This window comes from Pinus tabuliformis, chromosome 6 (assembly GCF_031772625.1).
Source record: "Pinus tabuliformis cultivar Carrire ecotype Pingquan chromosome 6, CPIR1, whole genome shotgun sequence".
In the NCBI taxonomy this organism is placed as follows: Eukaryota; Viridiplantae; Streptophyta; class Pinopsida; order Pinales; family Pinaceae; genus Pinus; species Pinus tabuliformis.
The window spans coordinates 673,337,602-673,362,758 of record NC_142292.1 but is presented as its reverse complement, the minus strand read 5'-3'; the positions used below and the strand labels follow the sequence as shown (position 1 = coordinate 673,362,758).

The 25,157-nt window shown below is 38.3% G+C and overlaps 2 protein-coding genes across 4 annotated transcripts in view; both read right to left on the bottom strand.

Annotated features, from left to right (window-relative positions):
- LOC149260428 (oxidoreductase, zinc-binding dehydrogenase family protein) overlaps nucleotides 1–25,157 on the bottom strand; it is a 305,468-nt gene that overhangs the window by 15,823 nt on the left and 264,488 nt on the right. The window lies entirely within an intron of this gene.
- On the bottom strand, nucleotides 15,431–20,367 carry LOC149260430 (uncharacterized). Its single transcript, XM_089434063.1, has 4 exons — nucleotides 20,220–20,367; nucleotides 19,978–20,119; nucleotides 19,669–19,842; nucleotides 15,431–15,515 (listed from the first exon to the last, which is right to left on the bottom strand). Exons 1-4 carry the CDS (start codon nucleotides 20,365–20,367, stop codon nucleotides 15,431–15,433), a joined length of 549 nt encoding a protein of 182 aa, XP_089290189.1.

Genomic DNA, 25,157 nt, shown 5'->3' with positions numbered 1-25,157 from the left:
TTGCGATCTAGGCAAATCAGAAATAAAAAGGAAGTTTTTTTCTCATACCTATGCTCTTTGTGTGATCTCGGAAAATCAAAAAGACTGAGGAAAATTGTTAGTTTCCGGGTAAATCTAACATCAAACCATAAGGTCTGTTTTTTTTCCGTATGTCCGTTTTGGGTTTAGTGGTTTTTGTTTTGTAGGCAAAAAAGAGCTTTCTCAAGCAAGCATGCACCCCAAAACTTCGGTGACTAAAAAAAAAACCCCATTCCTCTTTTCCAAAAATTACTAACCTTTTAAACTAGCTCACTTGGTCCAAAGTTACTTTATGAGAATAGAGGTCTTGAGTTCAAGTCTTTCTCTTTGTTGAGCTAATTAGATTAAGTTTGGAAAGGGGGCAGATTTTTTTTTAAATATAACATTATCATTCATTTCTGCACATTCCCGCACTTTGTCGGCATCTTCAACAACTTTTCTTCAAAAAGCCATAACTTCTTCATCTGGAAGCCGTTTTCAGAGCCGTTTTTTTTTATCAGCCTATTTTTTTGAGATCTTTCCATTGGAACACTTATTTTCAGCATCTACAGCTTCAGTTTCTGTTAAAATGGAAAGTCCATGCCAAGTTATTCTTGATAGCACCAACTACTTCCAATGGTGGTCCTACATTGTGGATTTACTTAGAAGTAAAGGTCTTGAAAGAATAGCCTCAGGCCAAGAAACGAAACCGAAAGATGAAGATAAAGCAGCCAAATGGGAAAATAGGCAAGATCAAGCACGTGGGTTGATAGGGATGTCTATTTCTCCAGACCTTAGATTCCATATCGCAGAACTTGATACTCCTAATGAAGCAATGAAACAGATCACTAAAGTTTTTGGAATTAAAAAATGAACTTAGAGCCCATCAACTCGAAAATGAGTTACTTACATTGGACCCCAATAATTTTTCTTCCATTGAAGATTTTTTGTCCAAGTTCAAGACCCTTAAACTTCTCTTGGAAGGTGTTAAGGTTAAGAAAGAAGATGGTAACCTTATCTATTCCATTCTTACTAAGTTGGGACCAGCCTATTCTGTCTTTGTTTCCACCTTCCATTCTAAAAGAAAAGCCTTTATTTCTCAAGGACAAGACTACAAGTCCCCTTCCTTTGATTCCTTTTGTGATTCTTTAATAAGAGAACAAGAAAAACTCTTACACCTTGGTCTTCTTAATCTTAGAAACTCTTCTAAGAAAGCCTTAGCTGCCCAACAGTAACCAAATTCAAAGAATACTAAGAAGTCATATCCTAAAAAGAATGGTCCTAAACCAAACAAGGGTCCTAAGCAATTTCAGCCTCAAAATGAAAAATCATTTCAACAAAATGATAAGGCAAATAAAAACAAAGGGAAGAAGACTGATCGACATTGCCACTTTTGTAATCGAGATGGCCACTTAGAATCCAAATGCTTTAAGAAGATGGAAGCCTTGGAAGCAGCAATGAAGAAACATAACATCCATTTGGAGCACTCTTCAACTTCAACTTCATCTTCAGTAATAGCACTTTTTGCATGTGGTTGTCAAACATCTCGGTCTGGATATGCACTAAATGTATCTTCTTTTTCTAATTCTCATGAGTGGCTCATTGATTCTGGAGCTTCTTATCACATGGCCAAAAACAAAGCCATGTTTTCTTTTTTAAATGATTGTAACACCAAAAATATATATGTTGGTGATGATAGATCTCTTAGTGTTATAGGGACTGGAACTGTTCATATAGACAATGGTCAATTTAATGATGTATTATGTGTTCCAACCTTATCCTGCAACCTTCTATCTATATATCAAATAACTCATTCAGGTAAAGGTAAAACCGTTGAATTTTCACCTCATGATGTTGTAATTAAGGACCTAAGAGATCCTAGACAGATTTTAGCTACTGGCATTGCTAATGATTCTACAAGGTTGTATAAGTTTAACAACTTTGGGTCATCAAATCTTCCCTCGGTATTTGTTGCTCATAGTGATGAAGTGAGCAAACTTTGGCATGAGCGATTTGGTCACTTAAACTATCGCTCCCTTCAGAATCTATGTAAAGAAAATATGGTGACAGGTCTTCCCATTGTATCTTGCAGAGATGGTGTTTGTTCCCGATGTGTACTCGGAAAACATCATCAGGATAGTTTTGAAAAACGAGCCTCTTGGCACGCCTCAGCCCCTTTACAGCTTGTACATAGTGATTTATGTGGTCCACTTCCAGATGTTTCATTCTCTGGCTACAAGTATTTCTTAACTTTCATTGACGACTTCTCCAGACGCACTTGGATATGCTTCTTAAAACTCAAGAGTGAAGTATTTAACATGTTCTTGGCCTTTAAGGCCTTTGTTGAAAAACAATCTAGACATCAAATTCTTAAGCTAAGATCTGATAATGGCGGAGAATATGTTAACAACAAATTCATCAACTTTTGCACTGAGAATGGAATTCAAATGCAACATACTATTCCATATACTCCACAACAAAATGGTGTAGCTGAAAGGAAGAATCGCACCTTAAAGGAAATGGCTAATTGTATGCTTCAATCTAAAGGACTTAGTCTTAATTTTTGGGCAGAAGCAATTAACTGTGCAAATTACATAATAAATCGCACTCCTACCAAGGTTTTAAAGAATATCACTCCAAAAGAAGCATGGAGCTCAATTAAACCAGATGTAAGTCACTTTCGTGTTTTTGGAAGTGAAGCATGGGCCCATATTCCAGATGAGAAACATAAAGCTTTAGAACCTAAGAGTAAACAATGTATTTTTGTTGGATATTCAGAAGATGTCAAAGGATATAGACTTATTCCACTTAAGTCCAAAAATGTTATCATTAGAAGAGATGTAAAGTTTGTTGAAAATATATCGACCTATGAGCCTAGTTCGGCAGATGTGCCACCTCTCTCTATCTCTTCTACTTTTGAAAATATTTCTTCTTCAGATGATGAAAGCGAGGATGACAATCCTCCCCCACCTTCTCAGGATCCTTCTTCAACTCCTCAGCTTCCAAAATGGGTCCGTGCTACTCGGGATGCAGCAGGTGCTCTTGCCGGTGATCCTACAGATCAGCGACGTACATGTTCTCAATTCGATAGAGCCTCTTCTTTACTAGCTCAAGCTTCAGCGAATTATGATCTTGACACCTTTGCAGAAGCTTTAGGCCATGCAGATTAGGGCGCAGCTATGAATGAAGAATATCGTTCATTATTGGCAAACGATACATGGGATCTTGTTCCTCTACTAAAGGGGTGAAAACTTGTTAGATGCAAATGGGTTTACAGAACCAAGTATGGACCAGATGGAAAAGTTGATAAACATAAAGCTCGTCTTGTTACTAAGGGTTTTTCACAGGTTGAAGGCATCGACTATACTGAAACCTTCTCCCCTGTTGCCAAAATGAACTCTATCTGCCTTGTTCTTTCCCTTGCTGCCTCTTTCAAATGGGAAGTCCATCATATGGATGTTAAATCTGCCTTCTTGCATGGGGACTTGCATGAAGAAATCTATATGGAGCAACCTACTGGCTTTATTCAAACAAACTCCAGTCTTGTATGTCGGCTTAAGAAATCCCTTTATGGTCTCAAGCAAGCTCCTCGGGCTTGGTATGCCAAAATGGATAGCTTTCTTTTAGAAACTGGCTTTCCTAGGTGTCATTCTGACAATATTGTCTACACCAAGAAAGTGGGAAAGTCTCTTATCATTCTTGTTCTTTAAGTTGATGATCTTATCCTTACTCGTAGTGATCCCAACCTTACAAACCGTGTGAAATCCAGCCTTAAAAAGAAGTTTGAAATGACAGACTTAGGACACTTGCATTATTTTCTTGGTCTTCAAGTCTTGCAATCCAAGGAAGGTATTTGCCTTTCCCAGTCCAAGTATGCCTGTGATCTTCTACGCCATTTTCACATGGAAGACTGTAAGCCAGCCCCTTCTCTCTTTCAGTCTGGAGCCAAACTTTCAGTCACTTGTACTTCACCTGAAGTTGATGCTACCTTATACCGTCAACTTGTAGGAAAACTTTTGTATCTAATCCATACTCGTCCTGACCTTTCCTTTGTTGTTGGCCTTATTGCTCGGTTTATGCAAAACCCATATGAAAGTCATTGGAAAGCAGCTAAAAGAATACTTCGTTATGTTCGAGGTACAGTTCAGTTCAGGATTCATTACAGTGCAGAAGCATCTCCTCTATTGGTTGGTTTCACTGATTCCGATTGGGCTAGTGACCCTGATGATCGAAAGTCTACTGCAGGTTATGTGTTCACTCTTGGTTTAGGACCTATTACATGGGCTTGCAAGAGACAAAGTGCCATTTCTCTTTCTCCAGCAGAAGCAGAGTATCGTGGTGTCGTAGAAGCTAGTAAGGAAGCCCTGTGGCTTCGTTAGATCCTATCAGAGTTAGGCTTTCAGCAGCACCATCTGACTACACTTTGGTGTGATAATCAAAGTGCCATTCAACTATGCAAAGATCCAGTCCAACATCAGCGCAGCAAACAAATTGAATTGCACGTGCACTTCACCAAAAAGCTCATTCATGACCATGTTCTTGGAGTGCAATATTGTTCAACAGATGATCAAGTTGCAAACATCTTTACAAAGGCTCTCACAGAGGCGAAGTTTACTAAACTTCGATTTATGGTTGGAGTTCAGGAAGTTGTCACTAAGGGGGGATAGGCTCTAATGCCTCCTTCCTTCTCCTATTGTGTCATATTTGTCCATCCTTCAATCCTATCCCAAGTTGTTCTTAAGGGGGATGTTAGGATATTCCGACACATAGGAAATAGTTAAGTATAACTTGGTCTAGTGTAGAGTTAGGTAAAGTGTGTTTCTTTACTATGTACTTTTGTAACTTGCAATCCGACAGTCACGATATGTAGTGATCCGACGATTCTCTCTCCTCAGTATTACCGACACTTGATCCATGGCTTAACACCCGATTGGTCCATGATCTCTATTTAAAGAGCATGGAGGGTCATTTGTAGGGTAACTATTCATGAGAGAAGCTTACGTAAATTTTCATTCTTTTATTAATAAATTGCCTGAAGTGGTCGCGTTGGCTCAGGCCGTGGACTGTTTCCCTCTTTGAGGGTTTTAACCACATCAACAATACTAGTGTATTGATCTGTGATCTATTTGTGATCGGTGTCCTTTGGTGTTTTGTCTGAGGAACTTACCCTGTAAATTCCTACAGTTGATTTCTAGTAGTGAAGCATCAAAACTGATATCTTGTTGGCTTGAATGTAAAAATATGCGAAAGGTATTTTGTAATAATAATTTATTATATATAAAAATGGATAAGTGATGAATGTTACAATTAGGACCCGCATATATATACCTAATCATGTGTCTTTTCGTCACTGGGCATGTCTTTTAGACATACCTTTTCACTTAACTTTATGACTATTTAACATTATCAATATTTGATTATTTAATATTTACATTTATTTTATTTATTTACTTGTTATGAATTATATTCATAACATAGTCCCTTCCTTCAGAAGCTTTGTCCTCAAAGCTTATTGTCGACAATTTCCTTCAGTTTGCATTTGTCATATCGGCATATGTAACTCAACAGCATTGGCACCTCTGCCTGTATAATTCGCTTGGTAACACTGTCTTGAATCCAGGGTTATCGATTTTATTTTTTTAATAACTCTAATTTCTTTTATTAATAACTCTAAAAAAATTTAAATAACTCTACTTTTTTTTAATAATTTTTTTGTAGTATGTTTTATATAATATATATATATATATATATTAAATTAAATAGTTTAATTAATTTAATTATATAATTTTAATTAATTAAACTATATGAATTTAGTTTGATTTATTATATATATCAACCTAATTATATATGGACCAATCGGTGTATCAAAATGCCACGGAATTAATCGATGGTGACCCAAATTAAAAGGGCACGACTTTTCAACTACTCGGCCCACCACAATTTACGCCGCATGCACAGGTCAACAGTGTGTCGGGTGTGGGGGTTGTCTGCAGCACAGTTGACTCTAACAGGCTCAATAGACCATGCAGCAAAGATAGCGAGGGGAACAGTGATGGCAACGTAACTTCTTGCTCCGAGCAACAACGTTGTGTGGTTGAAGTAGCACCAATGCTTCTAGACTTCGATGGCAGCGACGGCTGCAAGAAGCGACTTTTGTTGTTTAATTTTTTATTATTAGTCGATGCAAATGCAAAAGTGTGCTCAAATGGATGTTTTGTAATTGCTCGAATAGATTTTCTATGATACGTGAGAGTAAACCTTGTTTTTCCTGCAGCAAGGTCCCATAACTTGATTGTAATATCATGAGACCCGGTCACCACTTGAGGATCTATTACTTGGGTAAAAACTGAATACACAGTGTTCTCATGGCCAGAGAGTGCAAATATTTGAGCTTTGGTGCCAATATCACATACTCGACAGACAAAATCACGACCACCAGTACAAAGAATATCATGAACGATCTGGCAAACTAGTGAATTCACATAGTCTTCGAACATGAATCTCTCATGATCTGAAAATCACTCTTCTAGGCCGGTTTCAATATCGTTTATGTCCAAGGGTACGCTGCCATTGTCGCAGTTTTCAGAATCGGTGTACTCATCGTCCAAAGGGTTTTCAAGGATGATTTCGTTCAACAAACATCCTTCTGGAATCGGTGACCTATTGTCCGCATTCAGTGACCTGTTGTCTGCCATTATAATGAAATGGGGTCTGAGAAAATACTTGTAACAGATCTGAAGTTGTTGCTCTGAAACGTAAGTCAGAAATGATGAACTGTTGCCTGTCAAGGTAGCAGAAACCATTGAAGAATGAAATGCAAGTGTACCATGAAAAAATTGCGCACAAGGAGTACCGAGAAGGTTCCCATTTCTATACGAGTCTGTTGTCCCATTTGCAACCTCTTTTGGTATTTCAAATAGAGCCTTCCTTAGCTTTCCAGGAGTACAAGAAGAAGTTGGACATTTTTCAGAACTCAAATTGTCAGATGCAGAAGAATTTGGTGATGGAGCAGATTTACTTGTGATGCCAAAATTTTCTTTTATCTTTGCTGGCAAGTTTCTGTGAGATGAAGGCCTTGTCAAGTTAGCTGGCATAACATTTCCATGTGTATATTTCATACGTTTATGACCTTTAGACAGATTCTTTGTAACTATTGCAGGTGCAGCAGCACAATTCTTTCCATGTGCATCATTTGACTGGCTTGCCTTCTGCAGTTCCTCTGTGGCTTTAGCACTTGACCTTGCTGAAGTGAAGGAAGCCCGGGGTCCAAGTGCAGCCTTTTTATGCAAAGGAGTCTCGACAACTTTCATGGCAATGTGCCTTTTTCCTGTAGCTAAATGTTTTGCATTGAACTGTGGAAGCCCTAACGGTTGAGCAGGAAATGTTTCACATGATGCAGCATTGTGTATCTTATTAGCTTCGTTATCAATATGATATTGTACATCTCCTTGTTTCTCAAGATAATCTTCATCTTGATTTATATCAGCTTCATTGAAATCATTATCTTGATCATTTTCTGCAACATCTTCGTTTTCCTTGTCATCATTTTGGTCAAAATCTTCTTCTCCTGCTTCACCTTGTTTCATTTTTTTCACCCTCGCTATCATCTTCCTCTACATAACTTTTTTTTTAGACATGTTGTAACTTCTACACAAGATATTTCTTATCGCTAAAATGCTTCTTGAATTTTACTAAAGGTATTTTGTAATAATAATTTATTATATATAAAAATGTATATGTGATGAATGTTACAATGAGGACCCGCATATATATACCTAAGCAATCAATATTTGATTATTTAATATTTACATTTATTTTATTTATTTACTTGTTATGAATTATATTCATAACAGGGAGCATCAAATGTGCTCTAAGCCTCAAAATTTGCAGGGAGGCTTGGACACATGTATTCCACAATACCCAGAAATCGTTTTTTGGAAATTCCACCCAGAGAGAGTTTTATTAAAATAATTAATTATTTTTAATGGGTGCCTAAGTCTAAACTTAGGAAATTAAAATAATTAAAGGGTATTAATCTCACTGTGGGTGAAACTTCTAGAAGAAAATGGGAATCAAGCCAAAATGATCTGAGCCATTGATTAGAATCTAATCTGGGTCATTGGTTCTCCACAGAAATATTATAAGAGGAGGCTTGATGGGCATTTGGAAAAGTCATCGTGTGGGAAATCAAAGTTCGAATTTCTGAAGAGAGAAGCGCAGCAGTTGCAAGTGAGATTCGAAGTGATTTCTTGCAATGAGGGGTAGGGATAGTTCCGGTTGGAGATTTCTCTTGATCTGGGAATACTCATTAGAGGAGGCAGAGAGAGATCCGGGAGAGGCAGCGCTGGGCAGCATAGGCTGACGCAGAGGCAGCACAAAGCCTTGAGGAGATCTGTATTTTTGTTGGAGAGATCAATTTCTGAAGCCAGAAGCCGAGGTGTGAGACCGAGAGGTAAGAATCAAAGTCTTAGAGAGGCAAATCAATCAGCAAAAGGGGTGACGCTGTCCCTAGAACTTGTGATGCTGGGCCTACGCAGAGTTAGCGCAGAGGTAGCAAGTGGCAAGCCATTCTGTGGTTGGATCAGTCGAGATCGCCAGTGATAGTGTGAGGTATTTCTCACTAATCTTTTGTCAATCATATTCTTTGTACTGGATAGCCAGCAAGGCATCCAGAGATTGTATTAAAAAAACTACTCTTAATAATATAAACCCTTAGTTGTAGCACCGGTTTTCCCGCATTGGGTTTTTCTAAGGACGTTTGTCCAAAAATAACTCTGTAGATGTGTGACATTTATTTCTCTCCTGTGTTGTATTTAGTTTCCACAGTTTTTTATTTGTGTAGTTTGTAGTGTATTTAATTTGATATTTGTCGTAGCAAACATCAAGTAAATTATTTAATCGAATTAACAATTAGACAAATTAACATTAGTTGTTGCAGTAGGAATCGGGTAACCAATTTTCACATGGTATTGGAGCACAGATCGTGAACAGAAGAGCTCAGAAGCAAAAAGGAATAGGAGTTAGAAATTACTGTTCGAATCCCCAGAAGGCAGCACAATCCTTGGGCCAAAAGGTCGAAGTTTTGAGGAGAAATCGATTTCTCTGAGTGAGTCGATAAAGAAATTCGATCACCAAATCGAAGCTTTTTAGAGGCAGAAGGGAGCAGCGAATTTTTCCTTGCAAAGCAAATCTTTAGCTAGGACGCAGATATTTTGCAACAGTTGTTGGCATAATAGCATCAGTGGGAGAGAGAGACACACAAATTAGGGAATTCTTCCTTAGAGGACTTCCAGCCAAAAAGTATGATTTCTCAAGAGCTGAGCAGCAATAAAGAGGAGTTGATCTACTAATTCCAACAAGGAGTGCGTAGACTAGCTCGGTGTTGCGTAGAAGAGAGAGGAGGTAGTTCGACAGCACGTTGGCAGAGATGGCCGCAAATGGGTTGCGAGATCAAAATCGGTTGGAGGGAGCATCCAACTATGTGATCTGGAAGGAAAGGATCTCATGCCTTCTAGATGAGAACGATCTCAAAACTTACGTTGACAGTGTGGTAGTTGTACTCTCAGATCCAGATCCGCTCAAGAAGTACAAGGGCGAGATGGCGCAGGGCAAGAGGTTCATCCTCGACAGCGTGAGGGATCATGTAGTATGTCACATTGCTGACAAGGATACTGCTCGGGAGATGTGGAAAGCTTTGGCCACGCTATACGAAGGATCTTCTGAGCAGCGAAAGATGTACTTGGAGCAGAAGATGACATCCACGCAGATGCAGAAGGGGGAACACAACGATCCATTCTTTACGAAGCTTCAGGAGATCCGAGACTCATTGGCAGCTGTGGGGTCAACACCTCAGCTTATCGAGATGGTGAGGTTGTGTAACAACTTATCTCAAATCACGAACAGCATAGCAATATTAGCATGCATGTGAGGCATGCATATGATAGCTACATATGCATGCATCATATACATTGCACTAATATATATATATATATATATATATATATATATATATATATATATATATATATATATATATATATCAGTGTTTTAAAAACCGTTTTTAAAAACCGGTTACCGGTCTAACCGGCCGGTTAGCAAGCCTGCCGGTCTAAACTGGCCAAAAAACCCGGTTTGAATGCTGACTTCTCCATTTTTGTGCCCTAACCGGTGAAAACCGGCCGGTTTGTAACAAACCCGCCGGTTTTGTCCTAAACCGGCCGGTTTTGTCCTAAACCGGCCGGTTTTAGGCACAACCACCATAAAGTTAAAAAAGCATGTTTTTTACTGTGTTTGAGGGGTTTTGGGGGGGACTAAGGGTGTTTCAACCCTAACAATGTTGGCAATTAATGGTAATGTTAAATTCTTAAAGTAAAAGTGACATTTCCATTAATTTTCATTTTCATCCTTTTACTTAAATTTTTAACATTACCATGAAATGACTCAGGATGTTTGAGAGTGGTTTCGACCTCATTGGATTTCATATGGAGAAACTAGAATTTTAGATTTCACTCAAAATTCAGCAGACTTAATGGTTTTCAGGATTTCATGGTTTGGGGGTAAACAATAAATGCAATTAGAGCTCCAAATGATGAGAAAAACTCCTGATCTAGATCCCATTGTGTTGGATGATATTGATCCAACATCAGAATGGGTGGAGGAGACTGAAGAACCTGTGTTTGAGGCTGATTTTGATATCGACATGGCTTTGGCGGGGGATGAAGCAGATTATGTGGTGGCATCAGAACCAGGATCAATAACAGCATCAAGGAAAGGCAAAGAACCAATGGAAGGCACTAGTCATGCAGGTCGACAAACTCGTGCTTCCATTAGGTCCACTTCTATTGTCATTGGTGGCATTGATACTGAGGTTGCAGATCAGGCTGAGGCATCCTCAGACTCTGAACCAGATGATGTCTATGTAGCTCCTGGTGATGATCTTGTGTCTAGTAGTGGTAATGAACTTGATGATTGATCATGTGTATACTGTAGACTTGTAGTAGGCCAATGGCCTCATAGGTTGCAGCATTGTTTTTGGACTTTATAGGCCATTTAGAGCCTCATTTCTTATGTATTTTGCTATTTTGTTGATGATATGTATTGCACTCGGTGCCATTTTGATGTATTCACCTTTACATGGTATATAAATGAGCAAACTTTGCATATTTTGTCTCTATTGGCTTGGAATCATGATTTTACATCTTAAAAATAGTTTTGTTTCATTAAAAATTAATTATTTAATGTATTTTTTTAAAACCGGTTCGTTTAGACCAAACCAGTCCCGGTTAGACCGGTTCCGGTCGGTAAACCGGTTCATTAGGTGGACCGGTCCGGTCACTGGTTCCGGTTTTAAAAACATTGATATATATATATATATCGACTATTCATGGAGAATGTCTAAATATAAGATAAATGAATTAATTATCAAAAGTGTTAATTAAATACCTAATTCTCGTAAATAGAAGGAATATACATTTAGTAAGAAATATAGTTGAGTTTATTCATAGGTTTACCAGCTCATATATAACCCAAAATGTATATTAAATAAACTAAACCCATAAACCTTATTATTAAACCTGATATGTTATAAACATAAAATAATATTTAATATTTAAAATCATTATGGCCATATACTATTTAATAAATTAAAATACCAACCGTCATAATTAAAAGTGATACCACTCGATGTTGTAAGAGGATCTGATTCAATTAAAGGCAAGAAGCATGACAAAGCAACCACCGCTTAACAAAAAATAATATCCTTTCATAAAGGCGGTGAACGGATATGTAGAGGTGAAGGGACCTCTACTATTTAAAGAGAGGAAGGAGGATTTCAAAGGGGGGGGGATATACATAGAAAGGGAAAAATAAATCTGTTGGAGGGATGAGCCAGGGGCTGGATTTTGGAACTGAAAATTGGAAAATCTTCAACTGTTCTTGGAGTTTTGGGCACGGGGGCCAATGGACTTCCATTTCGAAGTTCTCTGGATTTGGGAACCGCAGAGGTTGATCCCAGATAGGCAGGGAGGAATCAGAGGGTTTGGTAACGGAACCAACAAACTTGGAGCAATGTGATCGACACCAGATGGGAGACTCAGGTACGCAAAGAATCAAGTACGCAAATGCATTTAATTTGATAGAATTAACTTGATAGAATTTTACAAAAGAAATCTGTCAATCTGATTGAAATTTAATAGCAGTCTTTACAAGCTGGCCCTAAATTCAGTCTCAGAAGAATGGAAAGTGTTTGTCCAGAGCATCTTAGGCAAAGAGAGATTGCCAGATTGGGAAGGGATGTGGGCCACTCTTCAGCAGGAAGAGATGTGGAGAGACTTAGTCAACTGCAAACTTGATAGTAGCAGTAGCAACAGTGGGACGAAGCCGAAGGAGGAGGATGAGAATGCAGCACTCGCATCTAAGGGATAGCAGGAGCAGCGGAAGAAGAAGAAAGATGTTTCGAAGATCAAGTGCTTCCGGTGTGGTGAACTTGGTCACTACGCTACACAGTGTCCTTTGAAGAAGAAGGATAAGGATGAGAAGCATGATCTGAAGGTTACATCCGCACAGATCGAGGAGTAGTTTGCCATGATTGCCCAGAGGTGGGGTGATATAGAACTGTAGTTCGAAAGAACTACATATAGTCAAGATCCTTGAGGAAGTCCACCTCTTGGATCAATACCAGTGTTGCACTAATCGCGATTATATCGTAAAATCGTTGTTTTTTGAAACTGGCAATATTATCACACGATAAATACATGTATTTTTTTCGGTGATTTTTATGAAAAAATCGCGATTTTTTGAAATAATCGCGATTTTTTCATAAAAATCGTGATTTTTTGGGAAAAAATCGTACGACAAGATAAAATAAATAAAATTATGAGGAGGAGAAGGTGACACAACCTACCCAAGCTACCCCTATCACCAGTAGAGGACGTGGTCTACCTCCTATAGCTCCTAGTCTTCAGCTTCTAGAGCACAGCAAAGTCCACTGCCAACTCCACCGACATCTACATATAGAGGGGCAGAGGAAATCAGTAGTATTAGACTTTAGTTATTTGGTTCATTTCATTGTATATGACATTATGACTGATGATATGAGATACATTATTATATTTTTTGTTGATGTTTTGAGGCTGACTTGGGACTCAGGAGTCAGGACTTACTATTCAAGACATGATTCACTGTTATGTGTGATGTAACACTAAAAATGATATTACACATCTTATATATTAGTTCTTTTATCATATTTATGTGTCAATGTATTTATTTTATGTTGTAGATGCTTTAGATATTAAAAATTTGAAAAAAGATGAATATTTTTGTATATTACGATTTTTTTCTGATTTTTTCCCCTCGCCGATAATATCCCAATAATGATTAATGCAACATTGATCAATACCTTGCTACAAGAGCCCAGATCAGAAGTAGAAGGATGGACCAGTGTCAATTGGTACAGAGGAGTGTTGGAGTGACAATTGCAGTGGCTAGGAGCGCCAGAGACTGAACAGCGCAGAGCTAGAGTTGGCAGCAATGTAGTTGGCACAAAGCAAAGTCAGCTGCAGCACAGAGGCTTCGGAGGGTCAACGCGGAGACTAGTAGCAGTCAGAACTCCAGCAACAAAATGCATCATACTGAACACCTGTTCAGTAATTTTGGATGATTTTCCATTGCTGATGCAGTAGCAACAGCGGTTGGAGAAGGTTGCAGCACAGATGCAGTGTTAGCAGTGTCAGTGCCAGCAGCAGCACGGATGCAGAATTTGTGAGGGAGTTGCAATACATATGCATTATTGGCAGTGGCAGTGTCAGCAGCAATACAGATGTAGCATTTGCGCAGTAGTTGGTGGGCAGCGACGTCAAACATTAGCAGTTCAAAGGGAGATGTTACAAACAAGGGTGATGCTTTAGCAGGTTGCATTACTAGAGCACATTCTTCACTAAGAAGGAGTGTTGATTTCTAGTAGCATCAAATGTGCTCTAAGCCTCAAAATTTGCAGGGAGGCTTGGACACATGTATTCCACAATACCCAGAAATCGTTTTGGGAAATTCCACCCGAAGACAGTTTTATTAAAATAATTAATTATTTTTAATGGGTGCCTAAGTCTAAACTTAGGAAATTAAAATAATTAAAGGGTATTAATCTAACTGTGGGTGAAACTTCTAGAAGAAGACAAGGATCAAGCCAAAATGATCTGAGCCATTGATTAGAATCTAATCTGGGTCGTTGGTTCTCAACAGAAGGATTATAAGAGGAGGTTTGATGGGCATTTGGAAAAGATGTCCCTGATCGAATTTTTGAAGAGAGCGGCGCAGTAGTTGCCAGTGAGATTCGAAGTGATTTCTTGCAGTGAGGGGCAGGGATAGTTCCGGTTGGAGATTTCTCCTGATCCGGGAATACTCAGCAAAGGAGGCAGAGAGAGATCTGGGAGAGGCAGCGCAGAGGCTACGCTGGGCAGCGTAGGCTGACGTAGAGGCAGCGCAGAGCCTTGAGGAGATCTGTATTTTTGCTAGAGAGGTCGATTTCTGAAGCTGGAAGTTGGGGTGTGAGACTGGGAGGAAAGAATTGAAGTCTCAAAGAGGCAAATCGATTAGCAGAAGGGGTGACATTGTCCCTAGAAGCTGTGACGCTAGGCCTATGCAGTGACTGCGCAGAGGCAACGCAAAGGCAACAAGGGACAAGCCATTATGTGGCTAGATCAGTCGGGATCGCCAGTGATAGTGTGAGGTACTTCTCACTAATCTTTTGTTAGTCATATTCTTTGTACTGGATAGCCAGCAAGGCATCCAAAGATTGTATTCAGAAAACTGTTGCTTAATAATACAAACCCTCAGTTGCTGCACTGGCTTTCCCAGATTGGGTCTTTCCGGGGAAATTTGTCCAAAAATAACTGTGTAGAGATGTTTGTGATGTTTATTTCTCTCCTATGTTGCATTTAGCTTTCGCAATTTTTTATTTGTCTAGGCTGCAGTGTATTTAATTCGATATTTGCATAGCAAACAGCAAGTAAATTGTTTAATCAAATTAACAATTAGAAGAATTAACATCAATTGCTGCAGTAGGAATTGGGTAACTGATTTTTCACATAGGTACCATCAGGCATCATCTCTAACACCAACCCACAGGGATCTAGGTATCATATCCAAGGTTGGAGCTCCACAAGAAAAATGATACCCTCCCTTCTTGGGGATCTAGACATCATGACAGGTCGGCTAGATGTCCTCCCTAGCATCATACAGGCACGCAGCACAAGATGCTTCATCTCTCCCTATAGACTAAATCAGAGATATCCACCAATCCAAGCTTGCTTCCAAAACGTTCAACCTTCTTATGGAGAGATTTGTCTGTACAATCACAACCCCAATTAGTAACAAACTTTCAAATATCTATATACAAGTTAGCACAAACCTATGGGGTCCTCAAATATTATGATGTTGCTTAGGTCATCATCATATTATCCAAACACATCTCGTCGGAAGCTTTCATCTTCAATTTTCCAACAGCACCAAACTCAACCTCAGCACTTCTTCCAGAACATCTAAATCTTGTTTATAACTTCATTAATCATGAACAACCATCTGTAGTGCTTTAGCTATTCTCTGATCTCATTCTTTCTTCAAGGTCTTATAGTTGTCACAATATGCCCTCCTCTTAACTAGGGAGATATACCCTTTCTTTATCCAAGCTTCTTCTTTATAACAGAAACCTCTTTCTTCTAGCCATACAGGCTCTTTTATTTGTATCATCATATCATCAGAGAAACTTCAACCTTTCAAAGCTTCATTTCTTCAGGAACATCATTCTTTTTATGGAAACAAGGTCATCTATCCAATTTTTAATGTCATCATCATTCTTACAGCTCCCTCTTTCCATCATGCTCATCATTATTATCAAGTCATCTTCAATTATGAGGTAGATGAACATCTTCAACATCTTGAAGATTATGTACCTGCAAATCTTCAACAACAAGTACAACCTAGTACAAATATACAAAAGCATGAAGTTAACTTTATCAAAATAGGGTTAGCATGTTATTACAATGGGAGCATCAAAACAATCAAGCGTTAGATATTTGAAACAAAAAACCTAGTTTGGTCCATAATCAACAAGGGTTACATCTTTCATACCTTAGACTTCCACATCCATCTATGCTAGAGTTTTTGTTACAAACCCTAGATTTCATTTATCAAGACTAAAGCCTTAGATATCAACAACTATATCAAGTTAGAATTCCAATCATAGCAAAAGCATTTTACATCTAGGGTTTCATCATCATGCCCTAGAAGCTTATATCAATCTTTACTAGGGTTTTGTCGTAAACCCTAGGCACAAACATCAAAACTTCAATGTTAGATATACAATAACTCGACCAAGCTAGGGTTTCAAACACATATACCTAGGGTTTCATTCCTAGGATTTTACATTAACTATTACAAAGGTTTTGCCATAAATCTTAATTCACCAAACCCTAAAAATCTAGGGTTTCATAGACATCAACAACAAACCCTAAAAAGCTAGGGTTTCATAACATCAAACCCTAAACATCGAGAGAGTAGGATTTCATCATAGGTTCTAGACTTTATCAACAAACACTAAGTAGACTAGGGTTTCATTATTGATATAAACATACTCTGAGCATCATAGAAACTAGGGTTTTTACAGTGAACCCTAAAGATTAGGGTTCAAATTGAACAAAAGATAGATGGTATAGTAGGGATTGATTTAATCCAAAGATTAATCATCCTAAATACGAATCTTGAAGATTCAACACCCTAAACATGAGAGAGTTAGTAATATAAAGAAAATTTCAAAGATGATCGTACATTTATATAAAGAAGACTAGCTATAGGTCATGTGGTCTTGGACATACCTTGAGTTGCTTCTTTTTACAAACCTTGTAGGGTTTCAACATCTTCATGGTCCATTTGCATAAGAGTCAACCTTTATTAGAGTGCCCAAGGATCCAACTTGATTTATCAAGTCACCATTCCTTAGATTAGCATGTCTACCTTGTTTTTCTACTTACAATATTCATAGACAAGCACAACCAAAATATACAAGTACAATAGTGTGATGATTATCTAGGGCTTCTTTTGGAGAATGAATTCCTAGGGATTTTGAGTACAAACCTTAAATAGATTATGTCAAAACCTAGATATCATTCAAGTTTATTTTTGCAAAGGATTGTCAAACCCTAGATATCATGACTTAGGGTTTCTAAGAGGGAACAAGAAAATTAGGATAATGTTCTATCTAGGATTTACAATCCTAGACATTAACAATCTTCATTACAATGAAAACTTGCCAACCCTAAAACATTTTATGCTAGACACACACCTCAAGATTTCATACCTTTGTCTTTTATGATCCAATGAGCTTATTGCTTTCCTTGCAAACTGAAGACATATTGTTAAATGATGAGGTATAAAGAACAAAAACAATACTTGGCTTTAATGAGGTCTTCAAGGCCTTTTACCACATGTTGGTGCAAGACAAGAAGTTCTTATTGTTGTAGATTGCTTCCTTTTGGGACATCAATAATTTTTGTAGCCTACTTTCGTCCCTTAGATTAGGGTCTTCCAAAACTTGTATGATAGATGGACTGCTACAATTCTTTGGCTTTTACTGTTGCTTTCTTTTGTAGACTAGATTCACTTCAACAAACTTCAAAATCTGAAGTTGACCCTTTAAATAGAGCTTTAACAACCACTAATCATATACTTCTTGAAAAGGCTCAATATATCTTCACAAATGTTATGATTCTCAGTTTATAAGTGTGCTCAAAATGAATCAAACAAAACTGCTTTGGACATTAAAGACTCACTGAAGAGAGGCTTGAATGTTCATCAAGAAATCAGCTTCTACATTATTGTTCAGGCTCAGACTTCTTCCATAGGTTTGTGACTTCTATTCCAGGTATCTTGACTTCTATATAGAGATGTAGCTTGGCGACAGGCCTTTCAAAATAGGTCTAGAGTATCTTCAAACAGTTCAGTCTTGGTCTACTAACAAAGGCTTCTCAAACTTAATTTGGATACCCTATTTTTATGCTCAGAACTTGAATTTCGAACCTTATGATGTGACACCAGAATTCAGACTTCTTGTGATGATTTCAAATCTTGTAATCTCATACTTCAGTGGTGATTTCAGAGCCCTCAAATAGTGTTCAAATCTTCGTTCTTTTTCATAAGGAATTCAGTCTTGATTAGGCTAGTTGCCTAGACTTTCGGATCCTTAAAACGGTGCCTCTTGGTTCTTATAGATGCTTTGCTTCTCTAGCTTAGGCTTGCGGCCTAAAACATACCCAAAAATTCTCTCTTATGATTCACTCCTCTTACTTACATAAATTAGTCTTAGGGTCTTCTTTACTTTGCAAAGATGATCTTTTAGTTGCCTCCATGTCCTTCTTCTTCACCTTAGCTCTGATACCATGTTAATAAATCTAGGACAACTTAGTTAGGGCTTATTTAATTGATTTCTCTTAACTTTGATAGTTGCTTGTGACATTCTTTTAGATTCTTCTTCTCCTTGTTATTATTATGTTCATTATAATCAAACAACTACCAAAAAATATGAATATCATCAAAGACAAATGGACACTTGATGTAGGCACATAGCCAAGGCAAAACCCCCAAGGAGGGGAAAACCCAATTAAACTCTTCTACTAGTAGAATCAAGTCAAAGTGAGACAACCAAGACCCTTTTGATCAAGACTTAGACCTTCCTCTATCCATCAAGTCAGCCTTTATGAAGACAAGTCAAACTTCCAAAGTCAAAATAAGGAGAACATCTAGGGTCTCAACCATTTCTTCCACTTCTGCAATTTTTGGCCTATCATTACAATCTTGTACCTTCCTTCCTGTAGTGTTTCATACTTTTCGTATGAGTGATAGAAAACGATGAATTGAAGATCTTTACTAGACTTCCAATCTCCTTTGCATGGCTTCCTTATGTGGTGTTGAAGAAGCCCATGGCTTAAAACAAATTTTCTACAGTCTTTCTCAGTGTTGATAATATCGGTATCGGGAAAATATCGGCGAGGGTCTAGAAAATATCTTATCGGCGAAAATATCAGCAAAATATCGGCAAATATCGGCAAGCATAAAAAATGCATAATATATTCATTTTTTTCAGATTTTTAAACATATAAAGCAATAACAACATGAAATAAACACATTGGCACATAAATATGAAGAAAACACTGATATATATGATGTCAAATAGAAATGATATATCAAAGGCGATACCAAATCCTGCTGATCCCTGATAATTGTCCATTCAAGGACTCAAATATGGAGAACCAATACAAAATAACATCACATATATAAAAGTATCTCATCATCATGAGTTACATGTAGCATAACAAATAAAACTAGCAGCTATCTATCTACCGCCCTCTCCCCCTTTTACGGGAAAACATGATGGGCTGTTTGTCAGGCCTGCCCCTAGTAGTAGAAGGCCCTGACCCTGCCTCTGCACCTAATGTCAAATAATGAGCGCTAGGCATGGAGCTATGCTCTCCTATATCTATAGCAGATGGTGTTGATGCTGATGCTCCCGCAGTGTCCTCCTCCTCCTGCTCCTCCTGCTCCTCCTCTAAGTGTCGCTGCTCCTCTGACTCCGAGTCCTCCTCTTGCTGCCCCTGCTCTAATGGATCATCTGCCACTGGCTCTAACCATGAAGGTGACTCCTCCCATATGGGCTCCTCAGACTCCACCCTCCACGGAGACAATACATCAATATTGTCTAAGGAAATGGCATCTGGATCCATTGGTGATTCTATTTGCCTCACTCGAAGTCGGATGTTGTAATGCACATACACCAAATCGTTGAGGCGTGCGAACTCCAACCTGTAAAAGTGTCAAAAAAAGTAATGAGTCTTGACTCTTGACTCTTGACTCTTGACACTTGAAGGTCATAAATTAAAAATTAAAAATTACAATAAGTGTAATTGCTCAACTGAAGACTTGAGTTCAAAGTTATACCTGTTGCGCTTTTTGGCGTGTATTTTCTCAAATACACTCCAATTGCGCTCACACCCTGAAGAGCTACATGTTTGACTCAAGATTCGTATAGCCAATTTTTGCAAATTTGGTGCCCTTGCACCATAGCTTCGCCACCAAATATCTACAACAAAATAATGAAATAAAAAATTCAAAAACTTAAAAGTTAAAACATAATTAAATTCAAATTTATAATTTCTAATGAGTGATGACTTGTCACTTACGTGGCATGAAGAGGGCCCTTTCCCTAATGGCATCATCAAAGCCAAATAGGCCAACACAATCCTGATAACACTGTAACTCGCGATTGATTTTGCTACGAAGCTCAGGATCAGGTACCATCCTCTGAATACAGGAATGGAGCCCTTCCATCACCTCGCCATCAAAATCAAAGTTGCATTTGTATGAAAATGCGGGGTTGAGGAAGAGTGCTGCTACATGAATGGGTCGATGAAGCATCCCTGTCCACCGACTATCGATCACATCCCATAACATCATCTGCCTATCAAGGCCAGCAGAACCCTTGTTTGCATAATAGGAACGAATGGCCTCCTTGGCCCTATCCATGCCCTCATACAAATAAGGCATTGCAGGCTTCTCTCCATCCACCAATCTAAGAACCTTTACTATAGGTTCGCTAACTGCACATGCTTCTTCTACTCCACGCCAAAATGTCTCAGAGTACACCATTTTTGCAATGGCTATCCCATCAGGTCTCCTGTTGTATCTACAATTACGCCAATCATCAGACACAAACATTTGCTTCAACTCGAACTGACATCGAAGCAAAGACTGAAGAGTAATAAAGGTTGTGGCAAAACGTGTGATGGCAGGACGCCGCAACTCCTTGTTTCTAGTGAACCTCCTCATAAGGCTAAGAACAAAAGCATGGTTATAAATAAACTTGGGGATGCTCCTAGCCATATCAACTGCCTCCTTGATGAAGGAGAGTTTCCCCATATCCTCAAGCAACAAATCAAGACAATGCGCTGCACATGGAGTCCAGAACAATGTGGGATGCCTCTCCATAAGCATTCTGCCGGCAGACACATAATTAGCTACATTGTCTGTTATGACTTGCACCACATTCTGCACACCAATCTCCCGAATGAACCCATCTAACAACTCACATATCGTTGCTGCATCTTTGATATGTTCTGATGCATCCAACGATTTAATAAACATGGTACCTTTAGGACAATGTACCAAGAAATTTAGAAGGGTCTTACCCTTCCTATCTGTCCAACCATCAGACATCACTGTGCATCCAGTGACTTCCCATGTCTTTTTCAACTCCGCCAATCTAGAGTTGATGTCCTGTTTTTCTGCTTGAAGAATTGGCCCCCGCAACTCCTCATATGTGGCACTTTTGTACCCTGGGCCCACAACAGCAATAGCATCACACATTGGCTGCCAAAATGGATTGGTTTTCGTGATGCTGAGAGGTAAGTCGCTCCAAAAAATACACCTCCCCATGACTCTATCTGCTTCTTGCTTCTCCTTTTTTTAAACAAGCGATTTTATGCCTGGTTGTGCTCCAGCGCCTGTTCGTGGAACAAAAAATGATGACCTCGCACTCACACTAGCAGTAGCATGTGATGGTGTGCCAGTTGTGGAGCCCCTGCCACTAGGGCCACTAGGCCCACTACCCTCAACACCAAAATCAGGAGAAGATATCCCGAAAGATCTACCTGCACGTTCAGCTTTGTTTCTTTCCGCCTCTTCCTTCTTTCTGTCCTTTTCTTCAATTGCCTCAAGAGCTTTTTGTATAAGCTCCGGACTAGAAACTGTACAAAGCCCAACATCATGTCCACTGAGTCTAGCAAGATGGTATTTCAGTCGTGTAATCCCACCTGTCATCTTGTCCCCACACAATTTGCATGTAAGATATGCACGATTTGTCCCACCATCAGGGCTCCCATACTCTCAAAATGGGTCCAAGGCTTTTGGCATATTTGTATTTTGTAGTGGGCTAACTCAAAAGGAAACCTAGAGCACCAAAAAAGATTTGGAATTAGTAACTTAATAAGTAATACGAAATTTTCAAATTACAAATAACCACATCATTTTACAAAACAGTTTTAACTTGACTGTTGAATAGAAGTGTAATACAAGTTGACTGTTGAATACTCTTGAACAAAAGAGTATGAACATGTTATAACGTGAGGTATCCAAATGGCACATGAAACACATAGCAAATTGGCATGGAATGAGAACAATTTCTTTCAGAATTATGCGAAGCATGGGAAAAATATATAACTGTTATAACTTATAACTTATACCACTGTTGTCACGCCGTGCATAATTATAAATCACAAGAGTCCAATTCCAAAACCACACAATGCAACATTCAGAAATTTTAAAAACATACATCGAGTTATCTTTAAGAAAACATGTTCTCATACATGATCCAGTGCAAAAACAAAAAGAAAACAACACCCACAGAATTCTGACCCATGTAATTATAATTAATAATTATCATGTGTTGCCATATATATTATATGCCAATATGGTAATGGGCCCTATTAGGATTGCAAAACATTTACGGAATCAGCTGAACCCAGAATAGTTGATCACCAAATGGGCTCTCAGAAATTAGAATCATCTACATCTTAGAACTGTGGTATCAATAGCACACTGCCACACAGGTAAAAGTGTAAAGTTTTCAATCTTAATTTCAATTCACAAAGTTGCACGCATTGGCATTCCTTAAATGACATAACGGTGCCTAGCCATCGTTATAATTCCTTGAAGCAGTTAATCAACAAAATATTGAAAAGGAAACGCAGAGATTGCTACATTTGAATATACAATGGAAGGAGAGTAACATTTATCACCTACAAGGAAAAACAAGACCTTATTCAAATATTTTTTGAAGCAGTTAGTGCAGGATCGTTGGGTACCAGTACCACACGAAGCACATACTCAAGAGTCAAAACGATGCTATTCATCATAAGTGACATTGCCAATGTGTTGGGCACACAGTCTTAAATCGGACTTTTTTCTCATGCGTATTAATTTGAATTACTCTTTCATGGTGCAAGTCAGATTTCTTAAAAATACGTACCTGTATTGGCAAATATTGGCTTCAAACCCTCCTTGGCAGCAACCTTCCAGCGCTCAGAAAAAACCAAAATGACTTCAAAAAGACCAAAAATCGATTTATATAGCCCGCGCGTATTGTTTTCAGGGTCACCCGCGATATTTAAGGTCGTCGCGCGATATTTTCAAATATATCGCCGAAATATCGTAAATCTCGCGCGATTTTAAAAACTGGAAAATATCGCGATATTTGGTCGGCGATATTTCGTCTGGCCGAAAATATCGCGATATTTACGAATATCGCCGATATCTCGGCGATATTATCAACACTGGTCTTTCTTCATAAGTAGATCTCCCATACACTCCATCACCCAAGGTCAAGTATTGGCCTTATTCACATTGTTGATCACACCATAAATTATCAACAAATCGCATATTTCTCCCCTAGTTTTGACTTTTGGCCTCTTAAGGTACGCTGCTAGGTTAGGGTTAGGGTTAGAATTCAACTAAGGTTGATGTGTTACCTCATGGAAGGGTTCAACATGTGGTTGTGAAGTCATTGCCTCAAAATCATCTTCTTCCCATGGCTAATTCTTCCATTTTAGGGCTAACATCATCTACCCTAGGCAATTTTTGCCTTAGGTAAACACCAATCTTGCCCTAGGCTTCAACTTGGGGCTTGTTGAAGGCTTGTTGTGCCTGAAATTGATCACACTCATTTATTTAAAGCTTTCTCTTGGCCTTGTTATCCTAGGTAATCCTGTTGACCTTGCCTTTTCTAAAACCCTGGGTCACTTTGGGGCCTAATTAGGCTTTTTAGAGGGCATGCATTGTCTTGTTCAAGCTAGTTGAGCCTTGTTTTTGAGCATCCCTCCTAAGCCTACCCTAGTCACCTCCAAACCTTAAACTTAATATGTCCATTAGGTGACCTAACATAGGAAAGCCTCACTTATAGTGAAAGTCCACTAAAGAGTAGGAGGTAGTGGTTGTGGTGACAGTGGGCCACACTTCATAGTGTTGTCACTTGGTCTAGCTCTTGCCTTGTGAGCTCCCCTCACAAGACCTACTAGATTTTGATGCAACATGCCTACCATTTATAGACTACTTTACCATATGTCCAAGCCCTAAAATATCAAAGTCCTAAATATGACCATTATTGCTAACACTTTCTTAATTTCAATGGATACTTAATAAGCCAAAGTCGGATCAAACCATGGTGGAATCAACCATCACAAACATCAACCTAGACCAACCACGAATTTGATGGCTAGTGAATACCACGAATTTGGTGCATCAACCTCTAATACTAATGTTATGCAAAAAAAATTAATACATGTAATCAAAAGATAAGATTATATAATACTTCGAAAGTGTACAACAGTATTACAATGTATAGATGATGGTTAACATTCAAGTGATTCATCAAATTGGAAAGATGTCGGCTGATTATAGGCCAACTTGTACATGATATATCGACATCTAATAATGGGGGCAAAACCTATGATGTTATATATGTCTAATGCATACTATAGTGACCTCAATAGGAAAGGATAGGAAACCTAGCACATGACAAGAAACAAGATGAAGATTTGAATTTTAAATTAAAACTAAACCTGAATAATAAATTTGTTAAGAAATAAAACACAACACAAGAGAAGGCACACAAAAACTTGGTAGAAAAGGACTCGAGCTCTATTCTACTCATTACATTCATTTAAATGATATAAATATATAACACATGAATGAAACCACCTTTTAAACTTCATTTGCTCTCACACCAATACCTCATCAAGAGATAAGACAAGGAGAAGGAAAAGTAGAATCTAGAACACACCTAAGATAAAACTATATCTCATAACTTGAAATATACAAAGCTGGTGTAGGACTTCATGATTGTACAGTAATCACAGTCTAACAAAATTATAAAATAATAAGAAAAAACAAGATTTAACTCCATATATGTCAATTTCAAAATTTATAATTTCATATTGCATACCACCATACAAAATAGATGTTGAACATTGCATACTATTTCATAATTCATATATAACAAAATCACAATCTTAAATATGAAAACAGCAAAATGTTGCTATTGAAAAAAGAAAAAGAAAAGAAATTAG